The 22533-nt window shown below is 38.0% G+C and overlaps 1 protein-coding gene across 1 annotated transcript in view; it reads left to right on the forward strand.

The window, feature by feature from the left end:
* The first annotated feature begins 1918 nt into the window (after window positions 1–1918).
* Window positions 1919–22533, forward strand: part of LAMB3 (laminin subunit beta 3) — a 66189-nt gene continuing 45574 nt past the window's right edge. The window contains exons 1-3 of the mRNA XM_051998459.1: window positions 1919–1994; window positions 4168–4231; window positions 5117–5268. Coding sequence (XP_051854419.1) covers window positions 4207–4231; window positions 5117–5268 — 177 coding nt within the window. The 5' untranslated portion in view covers window positions 1919–1994; window positions 4168–4206. The remainder of the gene's footprint in view (window positions 1995–4167; window positions 4232–5116; window positions 5269–22533) is intronic.

Raw genomic sequence — 22533 nt, forward strand, 5'->3', positions numbered from 1 at the left:
TCTCCTTATTTTTTTAAATGTCCAAAATTTTTTTTATTTTTTAAATAATAGCTTTTTATTATCAAAATATATGTAAATATAGTTTTCAGCATTCACCTTTGCAAAACCTTGTGTTCCAAATTTTTCTCTCCTTCCTCTCATCCCTAGACAGCAAGTAATCCAATATATGTCAAACTTATGCAATTCTTCTACACACATTTCCCCATTTATCATGCTGCACAAGAAAAATCAGATCAAAAAGGAAAAAAAATTGCTGTCTCCTTTAATACCAACAACTAATTTTATATAAGGGTACATAGGTGATGCTTTAGATAGAGTGCTGGGTCTAAAGTCAGCAAGACTCTTCTTCCTGAATCTAATCTGGCTTCAGACATTTACTAACTGGATGACTAGGCAAATCACTTAACTCTGTTTGTCTCAGTTTCCTCTTCTATAAAGTTCAGCCACAGAAGGAAACCCCAAATTATTTCAGTATTTTTGAAAATCCCAAATAGGAGTATGAAAAATCAGATATGACTGAAAAGACTGAAAAGCAAAATAAAAACAAAAAAATAAAAAATCATAAAAGCATTTTAAGTCTGCAGAGTGTTTTGCCTAAAATTTTGCATTTGTTCCTTACAATAATCAAGTGAGGTAAGTACTCTGGCTATTGCTATTATTTGAATTTTACAGATGAGGAAACAGAGGCTGAGAAAAGTGTTTTGTGCAGGGTCTCAAATCTAGTAAGTGTCTGAGGTAGGCAAGACTTGAACTCAGGCCCAATATTCTTATTTGTGGTCCTATAGGACCTCTCACGGAGGATTTGCCCTTGGGTGCCAGGAGCCCCTCACCACTTAATGGTGGGAAGGAGCTGATTGCCAGGGCTTATGCAATATTCCTCAGAGGAAGCAGAGTTGAGGGAGCTGGTTGCAGCTCCAGAGGAAGTCTGCTCTCCCCTTGGCTGGAGAGGACTTTATTGGTCTTACTTATCCTTGTATTAATGCTGGTTGTCAGGGCTGTTTTCCTGCTTTAGGGCTGACATTCCTCAGTGGAGAAGGTGGGGCTTGCCGTCCCTCCCTGGAGCTGGGGGAGTGACTCAGCCAGAGAGTTACCTGCCCGTGGGCTCCCAGCCAACCTCCCAGAGACAGCCTGAGGGGAAGCTTTTAGATTCACTCTGTTTATTTTTCTTAACTCTTGCTAGTTTTCTGTTCTTCCCCACAGTGTCACTGCCTGCTAACCCCTTAAATTCCCATCAAATCTCTCAGATCCTCTGGGACTGTGTAGCTCCCGGGTATGGGGAGCTGGCTATGCACATGTATTACAAGAGTTTATTTTTTTTTTTTTTATATATCTAAACATCTTTAAATAAAAATTTTAATTAAATTAAAAATTTAAAAAATTATTAAAAAAATAAATGTTTAGTGTAGGACAAATGGGAGAGAGAGAAAATTGATCTTTGCTAATCCAATAAAATAAAAATAAAATAGAATTGGACAGGGCAGTACTATGAAGTTTTAGCTTTAGGCCATGTCTCCTTTTCAGCCTATGAGCAAGTTCTGAATCATGAACTTGTCAAGGCCTCATCTCTGCATCTATAGTCTGGCTATTTGTTGAGCTTGGTCCAAGGTTGAGTGGACATACCTGCCCTCGGTAACCCTGGTAAAGATAGACATTTCCCCTTTATCCACCAAAACTAGTGCTAAAATGTGTAGTTCCCTGGCTTTGCAGCCTTTCCTGGCCCCGGGGAGGGGGTTACACGGGCAGGGAAGTGAGCACCTCCAGGCTTGTTGGAAGGCCTCTGGAACCCACTCCGCTTGCCTGGTCCCGTCCCGGCTGGGGGTTCGGGTGACTGACGGCAGATGGGCGTGCCGGCTGACAGATTCCTGAGACACTCCCTGAAGTGGGGTTCCACCCAGGCTGATGTTTAAATACCTGGAGCCAGGAGAGATCCCCTGAGAGTAGGGCTGGCCCGAGCTCCACAGAGAAGGCCAGGAGAGCCAGAGGCACCGAATGAGGTAGGTGAACTGCCCTCCTCATCCGGGCTTGGGAAAGAAAGCCCCTTCTGTTCCTCCTCTTCCTCTTCTCCCTCTGCCGACCTGGTCTAACTCCAGAGACGGATCCTTCCAAATGGGCTCTTGCCTAAATGAACTCACGATGGGGCTCACCTCCAAACTGTAAGATAAAATGACTGTGGCCCCAACATTTTGAAAGTTTCTTTTCATACCTGAGAAGATCCTTAGTACTAAGAGCTTGAACTGACCCAGACTCTGGTTTGAGATGTGATATCAGTCAGAGGTGGGGAGAGCTAGAGGACCCTCAACTGGGGAGATTTGGAGCTTCTCTCACTGACTCTCAAAATGCTTGTTCTGGTCTGGGGGGGATTTTCAGCTTTTTTTCCTCCTTTTATTTCCTTTCTTCCAGATTAGGCTGATATAGAAAGAACAAGAGGCTGGCAAATGTTTAGCATTCTGGTCTGAGCTGCGCACTCTAGCTGGGCAAATCACTTGACTTAATCGTGGTTTCTTCACTGGCATAATGGGTGGGTGAGGGAATTGGAATAAACAGTACTTTCAATGCTATGAGATAAGCTAAAAGATGCCAGGAACAGATGACATCAAAGGACATCCCACCTCCTTCCCCAAAAGGGATCTTTCCTCAGATTGTAAGGGCAGAAGTACCAGATTTAGAATGAAAGAATCCTCTCTGGTTTATTCAGTTGCAAAGTGAACTAGCTAATTTCTAAGCTTCTAACTATAATTCATATAAACTCTAGGGCCAGCCTTCCTAGCATTGATAAATTCTGAGTGATATCTGGGTGATTTATAAATTGTTAGCACTAAAAAGGACCTTATGGTGGTCCCAAGTCTCATTTTACAGAGGAAGAAACTCAGGGAAAAGGGTTTGTTCAAAGGCACACAGCTAATAAGTGGCAAGATTGCTATTTCCACTAGGGAGGGAGCAGGATTATTACTCCTATCCAAGCATTCAGTCCTCTTCCTCCAGGTAAGAATTTATCACCCTTTTCCCTACATGTCTGTCTTTTCTTTTTTCTCACCTCATTCTCCACATCTCTCCTTATGTAAACCCATAATAAGACTTTTTAAGATGCTTCCAATTGAACCATGGAGAACACATAAGATATCTTCACTCCTATTTAAAAATCTGCCAGCCCCCAGTGACCACACATAATAGGAATGAGAAGGATTTTCTACTAGCTCCTCTAACAATAGCTGCTTCATTTTCCCTGTGTGCCTCACTTTCCTTATCTGTAAGATAATCATAATAGTTATAACAACTACACTTTATGATTTAAGATTTCCAAAGCACATTACATGTTATACCAGAGGAACTTTAAGTTCTTTTTTACATGTGTGATTCTATGACTTTTGCCCATCTTGTTGTTGTTCTCAAACTGGGCCTGAGGAGTTAGTACTCATAAACAAAGGAAAGACAGAGGAGTTGGATTTCTTAGAGGCCCCTTCAAAGGACTTTCATTTTCCTTTCATCAGAATGATAACAACCCTTGGAATTCCCCACAGTTGTTTTTTTTTTTTTTTTCCTTATTCTTATTTTATTTTATTTCTTTTTAATAGAGCTCAAAACACTGAAGACAGAGGTAGGGAGGAGATCACAAGATTTTAATTCTAGATTAGGTCTGGAGCCCACCCTCCTGGCCTGGCCCCATCCTAGAAGCAAGTTCAGGTGACTCATGACAGAGGGTCATCCAGGGATGAGGGACATTTATTTGGTAAAGTCATTCATTTGGGTAAAGTCTACCTTGATATTGTTAATTAGTTTGTTATTGTATACTTATTTCATAGAGTAATCTTGATTATTATTTCAAACAAGGAAACAAAGTCTACCCAATCCCTGGGGAGGGGGATTATTTCTTATTAAGTGGGAAAATTTATATCCAGAGAGGATAATGCCTTTTCCCTGGTCATACAGTAAATTCAAGTCACTCAAAGACTATCTTCTAATACAAGGTTCTTTCTGCTAGTAAATGCTACCTTTCAGGTACTAGCTAAAATATACTTGTTTAGGGGTCCAGTTTAGAGTTCTGTATCACTCAGGAGCATTCTGGATTACAGAATCTGGTGAGAATTGAGCCTGAAAGCTAGGAGGAAGGGTCTGATTCATCCTGAAGGTTTCCTGAGTTTTGACTCACACTACCTTATTCTATCCCAGGTAATTTGCATCCCCTGAAGATCTCTCCATTAGTGGAAGATGTGGCCACTCATTATGTTGATGGGTAAGTACTGTCTCTTCCCTTCCTCTTGGGCTATAAGTAAACTGTTCATGGGGAATGGATAAGATGACTGAGGAGAGCTGATGGCTAATAAGGACCAGGGTGTAGATATCAGTTCTAAGGCTGTTTGGGTTGAGAATCATAATTTACGAGTGACCTCTCTTATGAATACATTTGTACCAATTTCCTTGTCCTTCAAGGAAAATCATAAATCTCTACTTCCCTTTAGTGGCTCCCAAGTGTCATTTTGTTTTGACTTGTTGGCAATTTTTGGTTTTTCCAGTACACAGGAGAGTATGTTCTTTACTACTTAGCTCTAAGGACATTTCTCTCTAGATACTTTGTATTATTTTGATTTTTAATAGCAGACAGAAACTGTTATTTATAGAGATCTATACAATTAACTGTTATCTACTTTAGTATAGTTATTGCTACTGGTTATTGTTTCAAACGAGAACAAACTATATATCTCAACCCAATTTTCTGAGAATGGATTATCCAAGAGATTTTAGCCTGCTGATAGAGACTAATGCTAGATGAGAGTTAGATCTGGAAATAGACAGGATTATTGATTGAGTTCATGTGATTCAATATTTGTGCCTGAGGAGATTCCAAAGTCAAGGGGAGATTTTTAGCTTATTTGTGGTTTCTGATTATCGATGGATCTGCTTGGCTCCATTTGCTCAGATGATTGACAATTGACAATATATGAAATTGACATTCTTTTGGAAGTCATCTGGACTGATGTCATTATTCTGTTCCAAGGTAGAAAGAGCTCACAGCTACCCTGACCTGCACATAGAACATTGGAAGGGTATTCCAGAGTCCGAGGGGGTAACATCCTTTAGCACCCTCCTAACTTCCTTTTTAAAACTTCTGTGATTTCAGCACTGCCAGGACTCCATGCCCAGCAGGCTTGTTCTCGGGGGGCCTGCTACCCTCCTGTGGGGGACTTGTTGGTTGGAAGGACACGATTCCTTAAAGCTTCCTCTACCTGTGGAATGACGAAGCCTGAGACTTACTGTACCCCATATGGCGAGGTAGGTCATACACATACATGCCCTAATTTTTAGGGAATGTGGACAGGGGAGAATATGCCATTTTTTAAAAATATGAAATGATATGGGGGCAGTTAGAAGATACAGTGAATACACTGGTCAGGAGGACCCAAGTTCAAATCCAGCCTCAGACATTTACTAATTGTTTGACTTTGGGCAAGTCACTTAACCCTGATTACCTAAAAAAAATATCATTTTATATCATATGGATATATATATCCAGAGGCAGCATGACATAGTCAATTTAGAACTAGCCCTGGAGATCAGAAGAAGGGGGTTCAAGTCCCACCTCTACATATGACCTGAGGAAAGTCACTTAACTTCTCAACTGTTCTCTAAGACTTTACATTACATTGAATGTGCTTCTTTGATAGAAGGAATTAACTTATCTGGGACTTTTTTATATCAGAAATCACAGGTTCCAGTCTTTTATTATCATATCAAATATGTATTTTAAAATATGTAATTATATAATATATATTGTATAAGAGAGTAGTATATAATATATTAATATGTAACATACAATTGATATAATTTGATTATATTACAAAATATTATTTTGTATCATGATGATTTGCCAATTTAATTATTGAGATTTATATATATATATAGTTAAGGACCATGCCTAAGTTTGAAGGGGCAGGTTACTTCTCTGGAAAGCCTGGATAGCTGTGAATTATAACACACTTGAAGAAATTGCCATTTAGCCTTTACTGACACAGATGTTACTTCTGAATTGGGAATGAAATAAATTGGAGGCAAGAGGGAAGAAGAGGGAAGTCAGAGAATGCAACTGCCTCTCAGTCTCTTTGTATCATTATCATCCTCTCAAATGAAGAGATTTCTTCTGGGGTCAGAATTAGATCCTCAGAAGCCACTAGTAGATGGCTCCTGTAACAATATATAAAACTTGTATTTTGCAGACATGAAAGTTCTTGTCCTCTGCGTGCTTACAATCTATAGAAATATGAATTGCATTGGTGAAATAGTCACTATCTGTTCTCTGCTGCTCTGTAACTTTGGGCTAGGAGAAATCTTTCCTGAATTCTCAGAACATACAGCAGATATGTGTTCATTCATAGTTCCTGCCCTGAAGAAATTTAGTCATAGGATTATAGATTTAGGTCTGGAAGATAACATTCAGATCATATAGTCTCTCTTATTTCACAGATAAGGCAATTGAGAACTAGGGAGGTTCAGCGACAGGTGGAAAAGTATCAGGAATGAGATCTTTGTCTAGATTCTGAACTCTGAATTCAGTGACCTTTACATAACACTGTTGGCTCTCTAATGTGTTCTCCTTCACAAACACAGATGATACTATGGAACTACTATTGGTAGCATGTCTACTTTCAATTGTATTCCAAACAGCAGTGATAAGTAGCACACTCACCCATGTTCTCTTATCCAGTGCTTCTGGGAAGATGTTTATGAAAATTACTGGCAGGAGGTTGGTAGTCCAACCTGAGGCCATGAAATAAGAGTTTTCCCTTTGTGGGAAGTCAACTGGCTTATTTTGGAGGAGGTGGGGTATAAACAGAACAAAACAAAATTCTCATTTTAATCTTACTAACATTGTGATATAATTTTTTAAAAATCCCTGATCTAACCAATCATCTAATAGGAGGGACAAACAATAACGCATATTTCTATAGTACCTTAAGGTTTGCAAAATACTTTCTTTATAAATAGGAATGGAGTAGGTAAGATAAGTATGTTTATCTTCACTTTTCAGATGAAGAAACTGAGACTCTCAGGGTTATAATTAGCCCAGTAATCATCCAAATTAGGATTTGAACTCATTTTTCTTACTCTAAGTCCAATGCTCTTTCTTCTGCCCATACTGCCTTTCAAGATAAGCAAGCAAATCTCTCAGTAGGAATAGGGCATTATAATGATTTTAGATTAAGAAGAAGAAAGAGAAGGGGCCTTTGTTCATGAAGTGGAAAACAAGGTGGAATAATTCAATTCAATAAACATTTAACAAACACACAATTCATAATAATAACTAGCATTTCTATGGCACTCATTATATGAGTATAATATATAGCACTAAGCATTTTATAAATATTATTTCACTTGTGAAGTAGGTCCTAGTATTATCTTCATTTTAGAGTTGAGGAAACTGAGGCAGACAAAAATTAAATGACTGGTATCACACAGCTATATAAGTAAATGTCTGAGACTACATTTGATCACAGTTCTTCATGCCTTTAAAAAAAACAACAAAGAACAAATGAGGAAACTAAGTGACTAGCTCAGGATCACTTGACTAATAAAGATCTGAATCTGGAATCGAAATCACATTTTTCTGATTTTAGGTTTAATACTTCATCTACTCACTGAACCAGAGAGCTCCTATTAGGGAATGTCACTATCTGAGGTTAGGCTCTGGGGATGGAAAGAAACTGGTTTTGCCCTGAAGCAATTTCCATTTTAAGTTGCTCCCAGGGGAAAAAGTGCTGAATTTGGAATCAGAGGCCCTGGGTTCAAATAATGACTCTCCTGCATTCTATCCATGTGATTTTACTAAGTCTTAATCTTAATCTTTCCGTGTCTCAGTTTCTTCTTCTGTAAATGAAGAGGTTGAACCAGGTCACCTCATACAGTCCTTTCAATTCTAAATCTTCTCATACACATATATAAATATAAAGTAATTTCAAAAGGTAGTCAGTGTCAATAACTGGGGGACTAGATAAGGGGTATCATAGGAGGTAGCAGCAGTTTTGTTTTGAAGAAAGATAGGGATTTCTGGAAGCAGAAGGAAGACTTCTTGGAGAATGCTTTCTGATATTTGTACTTGTATATTGTCTCTTATAAAGTGCACACAATTATTTTGCCTATAGTTTTAGTCTTCTCTCATCTCGTAAGTGCAAATGATTCTAGGTTATTTATATTATATATTATAATTCACTAAGTTGGAGACATTCAATGACCACTTTCTCTCTGTACCTATTGGTGACCACATCCATGCACCCTTAATAGAGGGAGAGAGAGAAGCAGGAGGAGGAGCTCAAATCAGTTGATTTAGTCCTGGTGAAAGGTCAGACAAAAAGTCCATGAACTTGGTTTTTAAAAAATATTAATAACTAAATTTTACTATTTTTTTGGTAATTCTTTGTATTTTATTTTGTGCATTTAAAAACATGATTTTTAGAAAGGGTCCAAAGACTTCATTGTGTTCCCAAAAGAGAGTACTTAGATGGTCTATGAATTTTTGTGATACAGGAGATAATAGATTTAGAACTGAAAGAGATTTGGAATCTCATCCTGCCCAACTTGCTCATTTTACAGATCAAGTTGGGCAGGATGAGATTCCAAATCTCTTTTTACAGAGGAGAAACATACAGAGACATAGAAAATATGATTAACAAACAAAATTCCAAACCTGGATCATTTGACTACATCTTATATTCTTCACACTTTTCATATTGGACTCTTTTCCATTCCCAAAAGCAAGTGTATAGATGCTACCTACCCAAATGCTTCTCATGGCCCTTGGGAACTCCCTAGTTATTTTTATTTATAGACATCACCCTCTGCCTTCTGAGTAGCAATTTTAAAGACTCCCATTTGGCTGGGGGAAGATTAGAGTTGGGTAAGGGGGCAAGCCTCCAGGATGTGACAAGCATCAGGCAAAATTTTTCTTTAGGAAGTAGATTACTTCATAAGAATCAAGGAATTCATTCTGTGGATGTGGCTTTCTAGGCAAAGCAGATCAGCTGCTTCTCCTTCCTATACCCTCCCCCTAGACAACAGCCTCTCTAGCCATCTTCCTGCCACCTGAGAATTGTGTCACAGATGAGGAGGTCATTGTCTTTTTTTCCATCCTTATTTTAGCTGCCCCATTTGGAAAACCAGAGTGAAGGGGTGAGGAAATGGGAGGAGGTCAAAGATTCTGCAAGTCTGTGATGCATTCTTGTTCTTCCCTTTTCCCTCATCTTTTCTTCTCCATGGATGGACCTTTCTCTTCCTGACTTTTCTTCACACCCAGACTGCCCTCTGCCTCTGATAATCAGCCAGGGAAATTGCCCTCTGCCTACATTGCCTCCAAATTGCCCCCTTGGGAGCCAGACTTAGTATTTGCAAGAGAAAACTGTAGGTTTTTTATAACTAGAGGCATGACTAAATCTCAACTCTCTCCTTGTTTGACTGAGAGACATTGATTTTATGTGCCACAACGAACATGAGGGAATAGGAGGCATGTGGTATGTAGGGGAAAGAGTATTGTAGACTTAGAATCAGAAGACCTAGACTTGGATCCAAGGTGATTTATTAGCTCCATGGCTCCTCTCTCTGTGACTCAGTTTTCTTATCAACAAAATGAGGAGAGAGATGTTAAATAATTAGATCTCAGACCTCTTCCAGATTTAATTTCCTATAATTTTTCAATAATGTTTTATTTTTCCAATTATATATAAAGGTGATTCTTAACATTCATTTCTGTAGGATTTTGAGCTCCAAATTTTTTCTCCTTCCTTCCCTTCCCTCTTCCCTCCTCAGAATAGCAAGCAATCTGATATACGTTTTACATGTACAATTTTGCTAAACAATTTCCACACTGTGATTCTTTATCAAGATGCATCCTTGATTCCGAGCTTTTCTACTCACTTCATTTCTTTCATTACTTATTCTACTCATTGACTTTTTTGGGTTTTGGCTTCTTCTTATATAGAATGAAAGTGTTGGTCCAACTTAAGGCTTCTTAAACCTGGATCCATGAACCAAAGATTGAATAATTCTAATTTCCTTCTTCATCTTCATTTCTTCTCTTCTCTTCTCTTCTCTTCTCTTCTCTTCTCTTCTCTTCTCTTCTCTTCTCTTCTCTTCTCTTCTCTTCTCTTCTCTTCTCTTCTCTTCTCTTCTTCTCTCTCTCTCTCTCAAATAGGGTTAAGTGACTTGCCCAGGGTCACATAACTGGGAAATCTCTTCTTAAATTATCCTTTAGCTACTTTTCTTTCTTTCTCTTTTTCCTTCCTTTTCCCATCTTCCCTCAGGACCTATCTCCAAGGGCTGTTGTAGGAAACAAGTGAGATAATATAAGTATCTTTTCCACACTGAAGGAGTTAGGGACACAGTACTCTCGTGACTTGAAAGGTCCACATAAAATTTTGGGGGGGGTTTCTCTTTATACCAGAAAAATCTGAATTTTTTCTTTTCTTTCTTTTTTTAATGGAGTATTTACAGTACCTTATTGTATAACATTTGTGTTGATATTATACAATACTATACATATATTTTGTGCATTTCTGAATTTCTAAACTTTTTCTGTGTAACATGCTGGCCTTTGTGTATCATCTACAGTTTCCATAAAACTACCAAAAAAATTCCCATTTAATTTCCTATACCTATCTGTGATATATCAAAACTATAATAGGGAAAGTTGTGATGTGGAAAGGATAACCACATATGTAAAAAGTCCTTAACATAGTGTTTGGAACATAGTAGACACTATATAAATACTTAATAGATACTTTATTCCCTTTCCCTCCCTTTCCTCCCTGCTCCCCCTTTAATGGAATGTTATCTAAGACTTGACTTTGAAATGGGGCCAATTTTGGAAATAGAAACATCCCCTTGTGAACATTCCCCCTTAACCCTGTAAAGACCATTCTTGATGATTTCTCCCCAGCTTTTGTGGAAAACAATGTGTACTCTGGTATCTAAGTCCTCTGTTTTAGTTCTAGTTTCAGACTTTGGGTTTTTACTAAGTTTGAAATAAGAGAATTAGGGTGATATAGTGGAGCTTTAGAGTCCAAAGCCTCACCATGATGTCTCAGAGGAAGGAGATGAGACCTTCAGTGAAGGTGAAGACAGTACTACTGATAGCACGATGCTTAGCAGCTGAAATAATACTGAATGATATCTGTCATAGGATAAGGGAGTCTCAGAAATTAATTTCTGGGGATCCTCCCATATACCCTCAGTCAAAATCTCTGAAAAATGTTCTAGAAAAACACACACACATATATACATAATGTTTTTTGCAAGCAAAAAATATGAACCTAGTACATATAAATATATATAAAATATATGAACCTAATATATATATAGTACTTATATATATATATGAACCTAGTATATATATGTATGTATATGTGAACCTAGTATATCTATATCTATATCTATATCTATATCTATATCTATATCTATATCTATATCTATATCTATATCTATATCTATATCTATATCTATAAAATCTCAAGCTTAGTGTAAAATGCTGAAGTGCTACTGGTATTGTCCATTCTTCTTCTCCTTGGTGGAGGGTTGTGCACAGTGAGGCAAGAAGGAAAGAAGGAAATGTCTCTTGGGGTGCCTCTGCTATTCTGTACCTGGGTGTATGTGAGAGGATAGTTGCTCTTTGGGGAGACAATAGCCTCAAGAGTTGGAGATCCCCATACCTCCAAATTCTCTGAATCCCAAATCTTGTGTGATAATTCCTTACAGCCCCTACTTTTCCTGGCAGATCTTCTATGCTGATTAAAAGTTCAACAGCCTGTCATTTCAATGGAGAATTTGACTCTGTGGGTCTTGGTTAATGTTGCAAGACCTCCACCCTCCTGGGCATGATCTGTCTGTAGCTGTCTAGTTTTGGGGCCAGTCTATTTCAGCCAAAGTCCCCAGGCAGCTGCAATTCCCACAAGGCATACACCTAATTTTAGTTCATTGTTTTCTCCCTGCCACTTGCAAGTGTACAAGGATCAAGGAACCTTTGAAGCATTTTTCCTAAAGCTACAGCAATGAATGAGGGTTTTTTTTTTTTTTTTGGATACCCTTCTGCTCCCCCTTCTCCCTCTTTCCTCCCCCTCACCTCCTACAGACAGTGTAGGATTATAGAGTTAGAATAGAAAAGGCTCTTAAGAAGTCATTGAATCCCTAGTTTTTCATCTGAGCAGATTGAGACCCAGACAAGGGGGACGACCAGTTACGGTCACATAAGGTGGAATTCAAATCTACAGCTTTCTGACTCCAAATCCAGAGCGTTACCCATTACTTTATGCAGCCTCATGGTGTCTTGAAGTTCAATCCAAAACCATAGATATTACATATTTATATATGCGCATATATTTTCCCAATTACATTTTCAAACATGGCATTTGCTTTTTTTTTTTTTTTAAGTTTTAAGTTCTAAATTCTCTCTCTCTCGCTCTCTCTCTCTCTCTCTCTCTCTCTCTCTCTCTCTCTCTCTCCCTCCCTCCATGAGATGGTAAGCAATCAGATATAGGCTATACACCATATATATGTAATACATATCCACCTTAGTTTTTTTTTTTTTTGTACAAGATGACTCAAAAAAAAAAAGAAAAAGAAAAGAAAAAAAATGAAAGGAAGAAAGTGAATAAAAATACCCAGCATTCTTCAGTCTGTATTCAAATAATATCAAATTCTCTAGAGGTGGATAATATGCTCTTTTGGGATTCTCTTGGATCATTAGATAGCTGAGAATGGATCACAATTCTTCATCATACATTACTGCTGGTACTTACTGTATATAATCTTTTCCTGGTTCGGTTTGCTTCACTTTGCATTAGTTTATGTAAGTCTTTCCAGGTTTTTTCTGAAATCATTCTGCTTTTCATTTCGTATAGCTCAAATTCCATTACAACCATATACCACAGTTTGTTTAGCTATTCCCCAATTGATGGTCATCCCTTTGATTTTCAATTCTTAATCATCATAAAAAGAACTGCTATAAATATTTTTAAAATAGTTTTTCCTTTTATTGAATGTCTTTGGGATATAGAAGTAGTTGTGGTATTGCTGGATCAAAGGGTATGCACAGTTTGGTAGCCCTGTGGGCATAGTTCCAAATTACTCTCCATAATGGCTGGATCAGTTCACAACTCCACCAACAATGCATTAGTGTCTAGATGTCCCACATTCCTTTCAATATTTTTAATTTTCATTTTTTTGGTCATAGCCAATTCCAACAGTTATCTTAAGTGTTTATGTTTAAGGCCCAGGGATGTACTTACTGGCTCACCTGTAATGGGTAGCATGTTTTCCTCATCTGCTCTTCTTGAATAATACTCATGTTCTCAACCTTCTCATTATTATTTACTTCATCCTTTTAGGATATTTAATACCTAGTGGTAGGCCATTTAAGTCCAATTAGCAAATTTTTCCCCCTTTCTCAAAATAGTGGTACTTTTTTTTTTTTTTTTTTGAGGCACTCAGTGCCCAGGAACATATGGGTTTGTAAGTGTTCGAAGCTGCATTTGAATTCAGATCCTCCTGACTCAAGATCCTATACTCTATCCATTATGCTACCTAAGCAGTGCATTTTAACAAGATTCTTCTAGAGATATTTTCCCTGAAAGGACGGATTCTAATGGTTGGAAATTCAAATTGTCTGTAAGATATTTGGAGGGAATCAACGGGACCTGACATTCCATTTATTTCATACCCCCTGTCCTGCACAGAGCTATAATGGAGACCTTTTTTTTTTTTTTTTTTTAAATCTGTATTTATTCTTTTTTTTTAATAGCTTTTTATTTACAAGTTATATGCATAGGTAATTTTACAGCATTGACAATTGCCAAATCTTTTGTTCTAATTTTTTCCTTCCTTCCCCTCACCCCGTCCCTTAGATGGCAAGATGATCAACTATATTTATTCTTAAAAGATTTTTGAGAAGACAATTTCCAGTATTCTTGTCTTAGCTTTTCTCTGGTACACCAGTCCTCAGTAAGCCCTCTTAGATCATCACTTGAAGGAAAGGAGGTGCTCAGCTGGAGAAGACTGAAGGAGAGCAGGCTAGATCTTTGAAATAACTGAAGAAGGGACTAGACCTGTTCTGTTTGATCCCAGATTACAGAACAGGGAGCAATGGGTGGGGCAAGTTGTGGATAATCATAATTTTGGTTCTTGTAATTTTTCTAGTTCTTGATTTTCTGCATCTTTCTAACAATTACAGCTTGTGAGATGGAATAGGATGGCTTAAGAGCCTATTGCTTTCCACTCACCAAAGACTTAGACTGGATGACCAGGGAAGTCTGTTATTCAGAGGTGGATTGGCTCAGGTGGGCTCTGGGGTTGTTCCAGCTCAGACTTTGTGATTGGGCTCTGCCACATGTTGGACTGGTAAGAACTATGGTTTCTGGGCATCAAGGCAAGGTCCATAAGAGCTTGCTCAGAGAATTTCTACTCCACAAAGTGCCCCTTTAACCAAGCTGTATTTCTTCCCCCAGGGCTGTGTTTTGTGGTGGAGGGAACTAAATTATCCATTTGCCTTAACAGCCTGAGGCAGGGATTCTCAGCAGCCTAATTAGATGGTGTGTAAATAAAACAGCTGTCCTTTCCCTTTTATCTCTTGCAAACAGGCTGACAAAGACTGTGGATGTCAAAGTACTCTAAAAATTGAACAGAATCCCATTTAATTCAACAATATTCATTAAATACTCATAGTAGGTATTTGTATATATTTGTGTTTATAGAGCTATACGAAGTGTGAATAAGTCCTCATGGAACTTAATGTCTTGGGGGAGGAGACTCATCTGTGTAGCTTCCTTAGATGGATTTTTGAGTCCTTCCCTGTGGGTCATATACCCAGTGTGGGTACAGATCCAGATGGCATCATCCATACCTTCTTGTCCAGAGGGAATCTTGTCCGTGTCTTTCCATTGCCTCTCTATAGAGGATTATTCTTATGATGAAAAGGAGGCCTTTCTCTATGTCAGATAACATGAAAACAAAACAACACATGATAATGATAATGTTCATTTGTTGAAGTCTTGCCTGGCTCTTTGTGGCTCCATATGGGCTTTTCTTGGCAAAGATACTGGAGTGATTTGCTATTTCTCTGTGATTGGATTTCCTAATCTATAAAAGAGGGGGTAACATTTCCTGTAAGACTTATCTCACAAGATTATTATAGGTCTTTCATTTTAAGTAATTTTTCCTTCACGACTCTTCATGACCTCATTTAGGGTTTTCTTGGCAAAGATACTGGAATGGTTTGCCATTTTATTTTGCAGCCCATTTTAATAGATGAGCAAACAAGGTGAAGTGACTTGTCCAAGGTCACCCAGCTAATAAATGACCAAAGATGGATTTGAATTCAGGTCTTCTTGACTCTAGACATGAAACTCTATCCACTGTGCCACCTAGCTCTCCCATATTATTCAGGAACCAATAGGAAACCACTGATGATTTTTGCAGAGGAACTACATGATCATATAAAGCTATAGAAAAGATTGTTTAGGCACAGTTTGAAGGACAGATTGAAGAGGAGAGGGAAAGACTCTCTTGGGAGTCCATTGCAGATATTTAGGCAGGAGATGATGAAGTTGGTGGTCCAGTGATTGGAGTGCTGAACCCGGAGCCAAGAAAACTCATCTTTCTAAGTTCAAATGTGATACTAACTGTGCAAGTTACTTACCCAGGTTTGCCTCAGTTTCTTCATTTGTAATGAAACTAATGACAAATCACATCAATATCTTTGAAAAACAACAGCAAAACACCAAAAATATCACAAAAACAAACAAATATAAAATTGAAAAAAAAGAAGAGAAATCAATGATAGTGTTGGTCCCTGGAGTCAAAGGACTAGCCTTTCATAGAGTGAGGAAAAAACTAAACAAACAAACAAACAAAAAACCCTCAGGATTAAGGCCTTACAGAATAACTAGCTTCAGGGTTTTGGGGGAAAAGATGAGAAAACAATAGGGCAAGGCAGGAATAGTTACAGATTTAGGAAGTTAAACAGGGAAATTTGGTGTCTTTGAAGCTGAGGGAGGAGAAAATATTCAGAAGGAAGCTCAAAAGTACTAAATCCTAAAATCAAATAGTGTGAAATATATTTAAAAAATTGAATATGACTACTAGAAGGCTGTTAGTGTCCTTTGAGAGAAAAGTTTCAGAAGTGTTTTGGGACAGTAATTTATCTCTTAGAGGCTCAGTTTGTAAGGAAATAAAGTTATGTTTAGCAAGTTTGGGGAGTAAAATGTCATTTTTTAAAAACTTTTTATTGACAGAACCCATGCAGGGTAATTTTTTACAGCATTATCCTTGCACTCACTTCTGTTCCGATTTTTCCCCTCCCTCCCTCCACCCCCTCCCCCAGATGGCAAGCAGTCCTTTACATGTTAAATAGATTACAATATATCCTAGATACAATATATATTTGTAGAACCGAACAGTTCTCTTGTTGCACAGGGAGAATTGGATTCAGAAGATATAAATAACCCGAGAAGAAAAACAAAAATGCAAACAGTTTATATTCATTTCCCAGTGCTCTTTCTTTGAGTGTAGCTGCTTCCATCCTTGATCAATTGAAACTGAATTAGCTCTCTTTATCGAAGAGATCCACTTCCATCAGAATACATCCTCAAATAGTATCGTTGTTGAGGTATATAATGATCTCCTGGTTCTGTTCATTTCACTTAGCATCAGTTCATGTAAGTCTCGCCAGTCCTCTCTGTATTCATCCTGCTGGTCATTTCTTACAGAACAACAATATTCCATAACATTCATATACCACAATTTACTCAACCATTCTCCAATTGATGGGCATCCATTCATTTTCCAGCTTCTAGCCACTACCAACAGGGCTGCCATAAACATTTTGGCACATACAGGTCCCTTTCCCTTCTTTAGTATCTCTTTGGGGTATAAGCCCAGTAGAAACACTGCTGGATCAAAGGGTATGCACAGTTTGATAACTTTTTGAGCATAGTTCCAAATTGCTCTCCAGAATAGCTGGAAAAATGTCATTTTTGAATAAAGAATTTAAATACAGTTTTAATATATAGAGAATAAAAAAGAAGATTGCACATGAAACTTTATACAGATTTTTTTTTAAAGTTTATCCTAAACTTGACATGGTAATAGTAATCAAATTACCCTAATTGTCTGTGGTTCCTTCTGAATATTTAAAATTCATTTAAACTGTCCAGTTTAAACTGGTCAAAAAGATTCATTTTATTTTTTATTTAAAATAAAAAAAAAACTATTATAGCATTTTACTTTTCCAAATACATGCAAAGATAGATTTCAACAGTTAAAGGTACATTTTAGATTCCTTTTTGTTCATTTTTTAAAAATGTATTTTTGATACATTTTTCTTTTTCTTCCTTTCTTTTTTCCTTTCTTCCCTTCGCTTATTTATTTCTGTGTTATTAGTACTTCCTGGTAATTGCCACCTAACAGCTTTTTCCAGAAGTTTGATAGTTAGGGAAAGAACAGAAACGACCTGTAGCTGGGTCAGATAAAAGGGTCAATGAAGGACTTTTAAAGAATAGCACTGATCTAATTCTGCCTTCCCCTTCTCTACCTTTCTCTCCCTTTCTCTCCCTTCTCCTTCTTATTCAATGAGATGATATCTTCATTCCAGAGCTGACCTTACACATAGATCGAGTAGGTGGTTATTTATAGTATGACTTGCAGAGAATATAGCCTGTCCAAAAATATTCCTCCCTCCCCTGTCCCCTCCACCCCCACTCTCACCTCTTGCTTTTTGTCCTGAAGTCTCCAACATTAGAAATGTATTCATTAGGTTTAGAGTATTATATTTCTTCAGAAATATCTTGTTAAAAATAGGAACACACCAGGAAAGGTAATACAGGGAGTCCCAAAAGTCTTAATGCAGTTTAAAGCCCTAATAAATAAAGTGGAAATAAAAAAAAAACTACACACATACACAAAACCTTACAAAAATATCATTTTCAAGTTATTTAAATTTCTTTTACATTTATTTAGCTTTGTCTATTTGAAAAATGATTTTTTAATTTTAATTTTAGTAAGACATTATGTATTTCATGTGTGACAGGTTCTTTTGCTTGGTCACCTTAGTCACCCGATTTATCTCCCTTGGACTTTTTCTTATGAAATCACATCAAAACTATAATGCACCAAAACCTTGTTTTTTGGATGATCTTGAGGTTAAACTCAATACTATTAGTTATTGAACAACAGCTGATGGAAGTTTTTCAAGTTCAAGAATTGACTAGGGAGCTGTTTATAGCAAAAGACAATGGTTATGTTGAACTTTACTAAGACATATTAATATTTGAAAGTTTTAAATAATTAACCTTTTAAATATTTAAAAAATAAGTTTATAGGATTTATACCCAATATTAAAGTTGAAAATTATACTGAGACTTTTGGGACATCTTGTATCATCATCATAGCTAGCATTCATATAGTATTTACTATGTGCAGTGGACAGCTAGTTGGTTCAGTGGACAGAGAGTTGGGTCTGCAATCAGGAAGACTCATTAAGTTCAAATCTGGTCCCAGAAATTTACTAGCTGTATGTCCTGTCAACCTTAGTTTCTTCATCTATAACATGAGCTGGAGAACAAAATGGCAAATGGAGTCACAAAGAGCTGGCCACAACTGAAATGACTGAATAATAACAATATGTTTGAATAGAATGAATAATAACAATGTGCCAAGTATTATATTAAGTACTTTACAAACATTATTTCATTTAATCTTCACAACAATCCTGTGAAGTAGGTGCTGTACCATTTTACAATGGAGGAAACTGAAGCAAATAGAAGTAATCTTTTTTTTTTTTTAATAGTCTGATAAGGATTAAACAAATTAACTTGCTGCTACTTTGGAAAGGTTGCTCAGAAAATGGGACACAAGATAGATGAATTTTGGTATTGGGTAGGGAAGATAATTTTGAGAATAAATGCTATTCTCAATGGTTAATGCTGGTTGAGGGTGCTAAATCAGGAAAAATGGTAAGTATTGGGAGGTGGGACATCACAGGTGACAATCCCAATTCTATTTCCTAGATGGTAAACCAAGGGATTCTGGAAGACCAATTTCAATTTCTGCTATTCTAAGCCTCTGATTGGTTGTTCTTCTGTGTCTTTCATGGGCCACTGATAGAAACATATTATGCTACAAATGATGTAATGAAAAGAACATCATCCCAGTAAGTCAGAAGATCTAGATTTGAGTTTTGGCCTGTCTGCCATTTACCACAAGTGTGATCTCAGTTTCCTCCCCTGTAAAATGAGGAGGTGGGACTAGATGGCTTCTAAGATCCTTTCCGGTTCCATTTCTGTTGAATCCATCAAGGCTCTTTATTCAGTGAACTGTTTCCTTTTCTCCCTTTCTATCCCAGTGCCTGGTACAACTTCTGGCAAATTGTGAGCACAAGTAAATGCTGCCTAAATCATTGTATTATTGGCATGTTGGGTGCTGGACATACAAAGACATGAAAAATTGCAACCCCCTTATATTCTCTTAAGCTATTTTCTTAATCTTACATTCTCTTAAGAGAATATATCATCTCTATGATTCTGTGAGGTCATTGTGCCTTTGCTGTGTATAACCCAAAAAAGTTATGGTCTCTTAATCAATCCTTGGAGATTTTAAAGGACTAGTGAAGATCTCTCTTTCTCCTTCTCTCCTCTTTTTTCCCCTCTCTGTCTAAACTGGGAGCTGTGACCATCGAGCTCCAGGGAGAAGAATCCTGCCAGGCTTGGGACCTGTGATTCTAGGATTATTCCTCACTGAGTGTATGCCCTTGTGGGAAATCAGGGAGGGACTATCTGAGTGCTTACTACCACCCCAGCTAGCCCCAGAATGTGAGTTGCTGGAGAGCTGAGAGGGAAGAGGCTGGAAGGGGGCTGTTTATACAGGAACTTATTCAAATATTAACTGTCTTTGAAAGGAAGAAGATAAAGTTGAAGTACACTGTGATAATGCTGCTTTTATAAAAAATAAAATAGCTTGCAGCCCATTCTGAACTGTCCTATTAGTGTGACTTTATTGTAATGTTAATTCTATGCTGCCAAGGTGGATTTTTCTCAGGGACATTCTCTCTTTGTCCAGGGTACCCTCTCTCAAATGCCACTATCTCCTTCCCATCCCCTGCTCTGATCAAGTATCTAGTCCTTTAGTCTTCCATTTTATCTTTTTTTTTTTTTAAAGCTTTTTATTTTCAAACTATGCATGGATAATTTTTCAGCAATGACCCTTACATAGTCCTGTGTTTCAGATTTCCCCTCCTTCCTCCCATCCCCTCCCCTAGATGGCAAGTAATTCAATATATGTTATACGTATTAAAATATGTGTTAAATATAACATGTGTAAACATATTTATACAATTCTCTTGTTACACAAGAAAAATTAAATCAAAAAGGAAAGAAAACAAAATGCAAGTGAATAACATCAGATAGAGTGAGAATGCTATGCTATGGTCTACATTCAGTTCCCACAGTCCCCTCTCTGGATGTAGACAGCTCTCTAAATCACAAGATTTTTCCCATTTTTATCTTAACAATTATTTTGCCATATTGTTGAGTGCCTGAGATTCCCAATTACTAGACTGAAATGGGGGATGATCATAAAATATCAGAGCTGAAAGAGATATTACAAAAGATCTGATTCTATTAGCTCCACTCTTCTTTTGACAGATGGAGATCTTGAGGGTGGGAACTTTTCTATAAGAACTGGACTTCTTTAAAGCCTGCCATTATTTTTTTTCAGTTTCAAGACACTAGCAAAGATTATCTGTTTCCTTTCTGTGAGTAGATCAAGGGTTCTTAGGGTCCACAGATCCCTAGTGTCTGTGGGTAGATTTTATGGAGTCTCTGAACTGAGAGAGAAAAAAAGACATTTATTTTCACTAAACTGCAACTAGCTTTCACTAGCATTTCCTTTTTATTTCATTTTACCTTTAACTAGCATTTCCTTACAGATCATTAAAAACCCCTGGAGTAGAGGCAACAGCCTTTTAGGTCCCTAAGTCACTTGGATCCCTAGCCTGCCCCTTCTGAAGGAGCTGCTTCCCTTAACTTTTCCCAGTCCAGTCTACAGTTTACCATTAGGCACAAAGAAATCAGGACTCCAATGGGCGTTTGTTCTTCATTTCATCGCCCCTGGCTCTCCCCAGCTCCCGCTGTGGGCTTGGGAGTTGGCCAGCCCACTGAGCTTCCAGAAAGCTCCTAGATGAGGGAGAGCCAGAATCCTTCCAGCTGGAGGCCAGTTCATGGCCAAACTGGCTCCCGGCCTCTGCAAGTGAAATCCATGATAATGATGTGCCTGTGAAAGGCAAGGGTGGGGGGAGTGGGGGTGGGGGCAGAGCAGTCCTTCCAGGAAGGGAGCTGGCCAACGGACAGAAGAGAAGGGAGGCAGCTGCAGGATACTAAGGGACGCAGGGACAGTTTCCATGTCAGAGCTCTGAAGAAGGGGTGCAGAGAAAAACGTGATTGCATGTAACAAATACAGAGAATCGGCACACAGAGTAGGGATGCTCACATATATATTTATTCTGTAATGAATTTAGCTAACATTTATTGAAAGCTCTGTTTTAGATATGTCCATGCTAAAAGATCCAGTTCTGCTCCTCTATCCTTGTGACCCTGAGCAAAATTAGATTCTCTGGTCTTTAATGTCCTCTTTTCTAAAAATGAGGGACTTAAACTTGATGGCCTCCTAATTATTAAGAGTAAGGCAATGAGGTGATTTGTGAATGGAATCTCACCAGAAAGACTTAAATTCAGATCTGGCTTCAGACAAAAACGAGTTCTGTGATTCTGGGCAAGTCACTTAACCCTGTTTGCCTCAGTTTCTCCATCTGTCAAATGAGCTGGAGGAGGAAATGGCCAACCACTCCAGTATCTTTGCCAAGAAAAGTCACAAAAAATGGGACACGACTGAAAAAACTGAAAACAATAAAAAATCTTATCCAGCTTTGAATTTATGATCTAAGTAATAAAAATCAACCAGAAAGAGAAATAGAGGCAGAGAAGAGCAAAGAGAATTAGCATCTTGGGTTCACGTGAACCAAGGTCCTTCGGTGAGTTTATTTCCTCTAACTTGCTATCCAGTTCTCAACTACAGCTTAAAATACCAGTTCCAAGCCTCTTAGCTCAGGTCTCTTGCCAAAGGCTGAAGTTACCCCCTTTTCATCCCTGTTACTATATTGAGGTGCATAGTTGGCAATCTTTTAGGTTATGTGATCTGTCTGGGACCATATTTGGGGTGCATGCAAAGGGAACGTGGAGAGAGCATGGGGTTTCCCTCTTCTGTCATTCAAACTTTCTGGACTTCAGTTTCTTCATGTCTAAAATGGTGTGTGTATGTGTGTGTGTGTGTGTGTGTGTGTGTGTGTGTGTGTGTATGTGTGTGTGTGTGTGTGACTGATTGGATGGCCCCTTCCAATTCTAAAGCTCTGATTGTAGAATTTTATGGTTATCTCTATGGGAAAGTACAGGGTGAACCTTCCTGGAGGCAGTGTTGGCTAAGTTAGGTTGTTAAAGGGCACAAAGAATAGAGTGC

This window comes from Antechinus flavipes, chromosome 4, assembly GCF_016432865.1.
Source record: "Antechinus flavipes isolate AdamAnt ecotype Samford, QLD, Australia chromosome 4, AdamAnt_v2, whole genome shotgun sequence".
Taxonomy (NCBI): domain Eukaryota; kingdom Metazoa; phylum Chordata; class Mammalia; order Dasyuromorphia; family Dasyuridae; genus Antechinus; species Antechinus flavipes.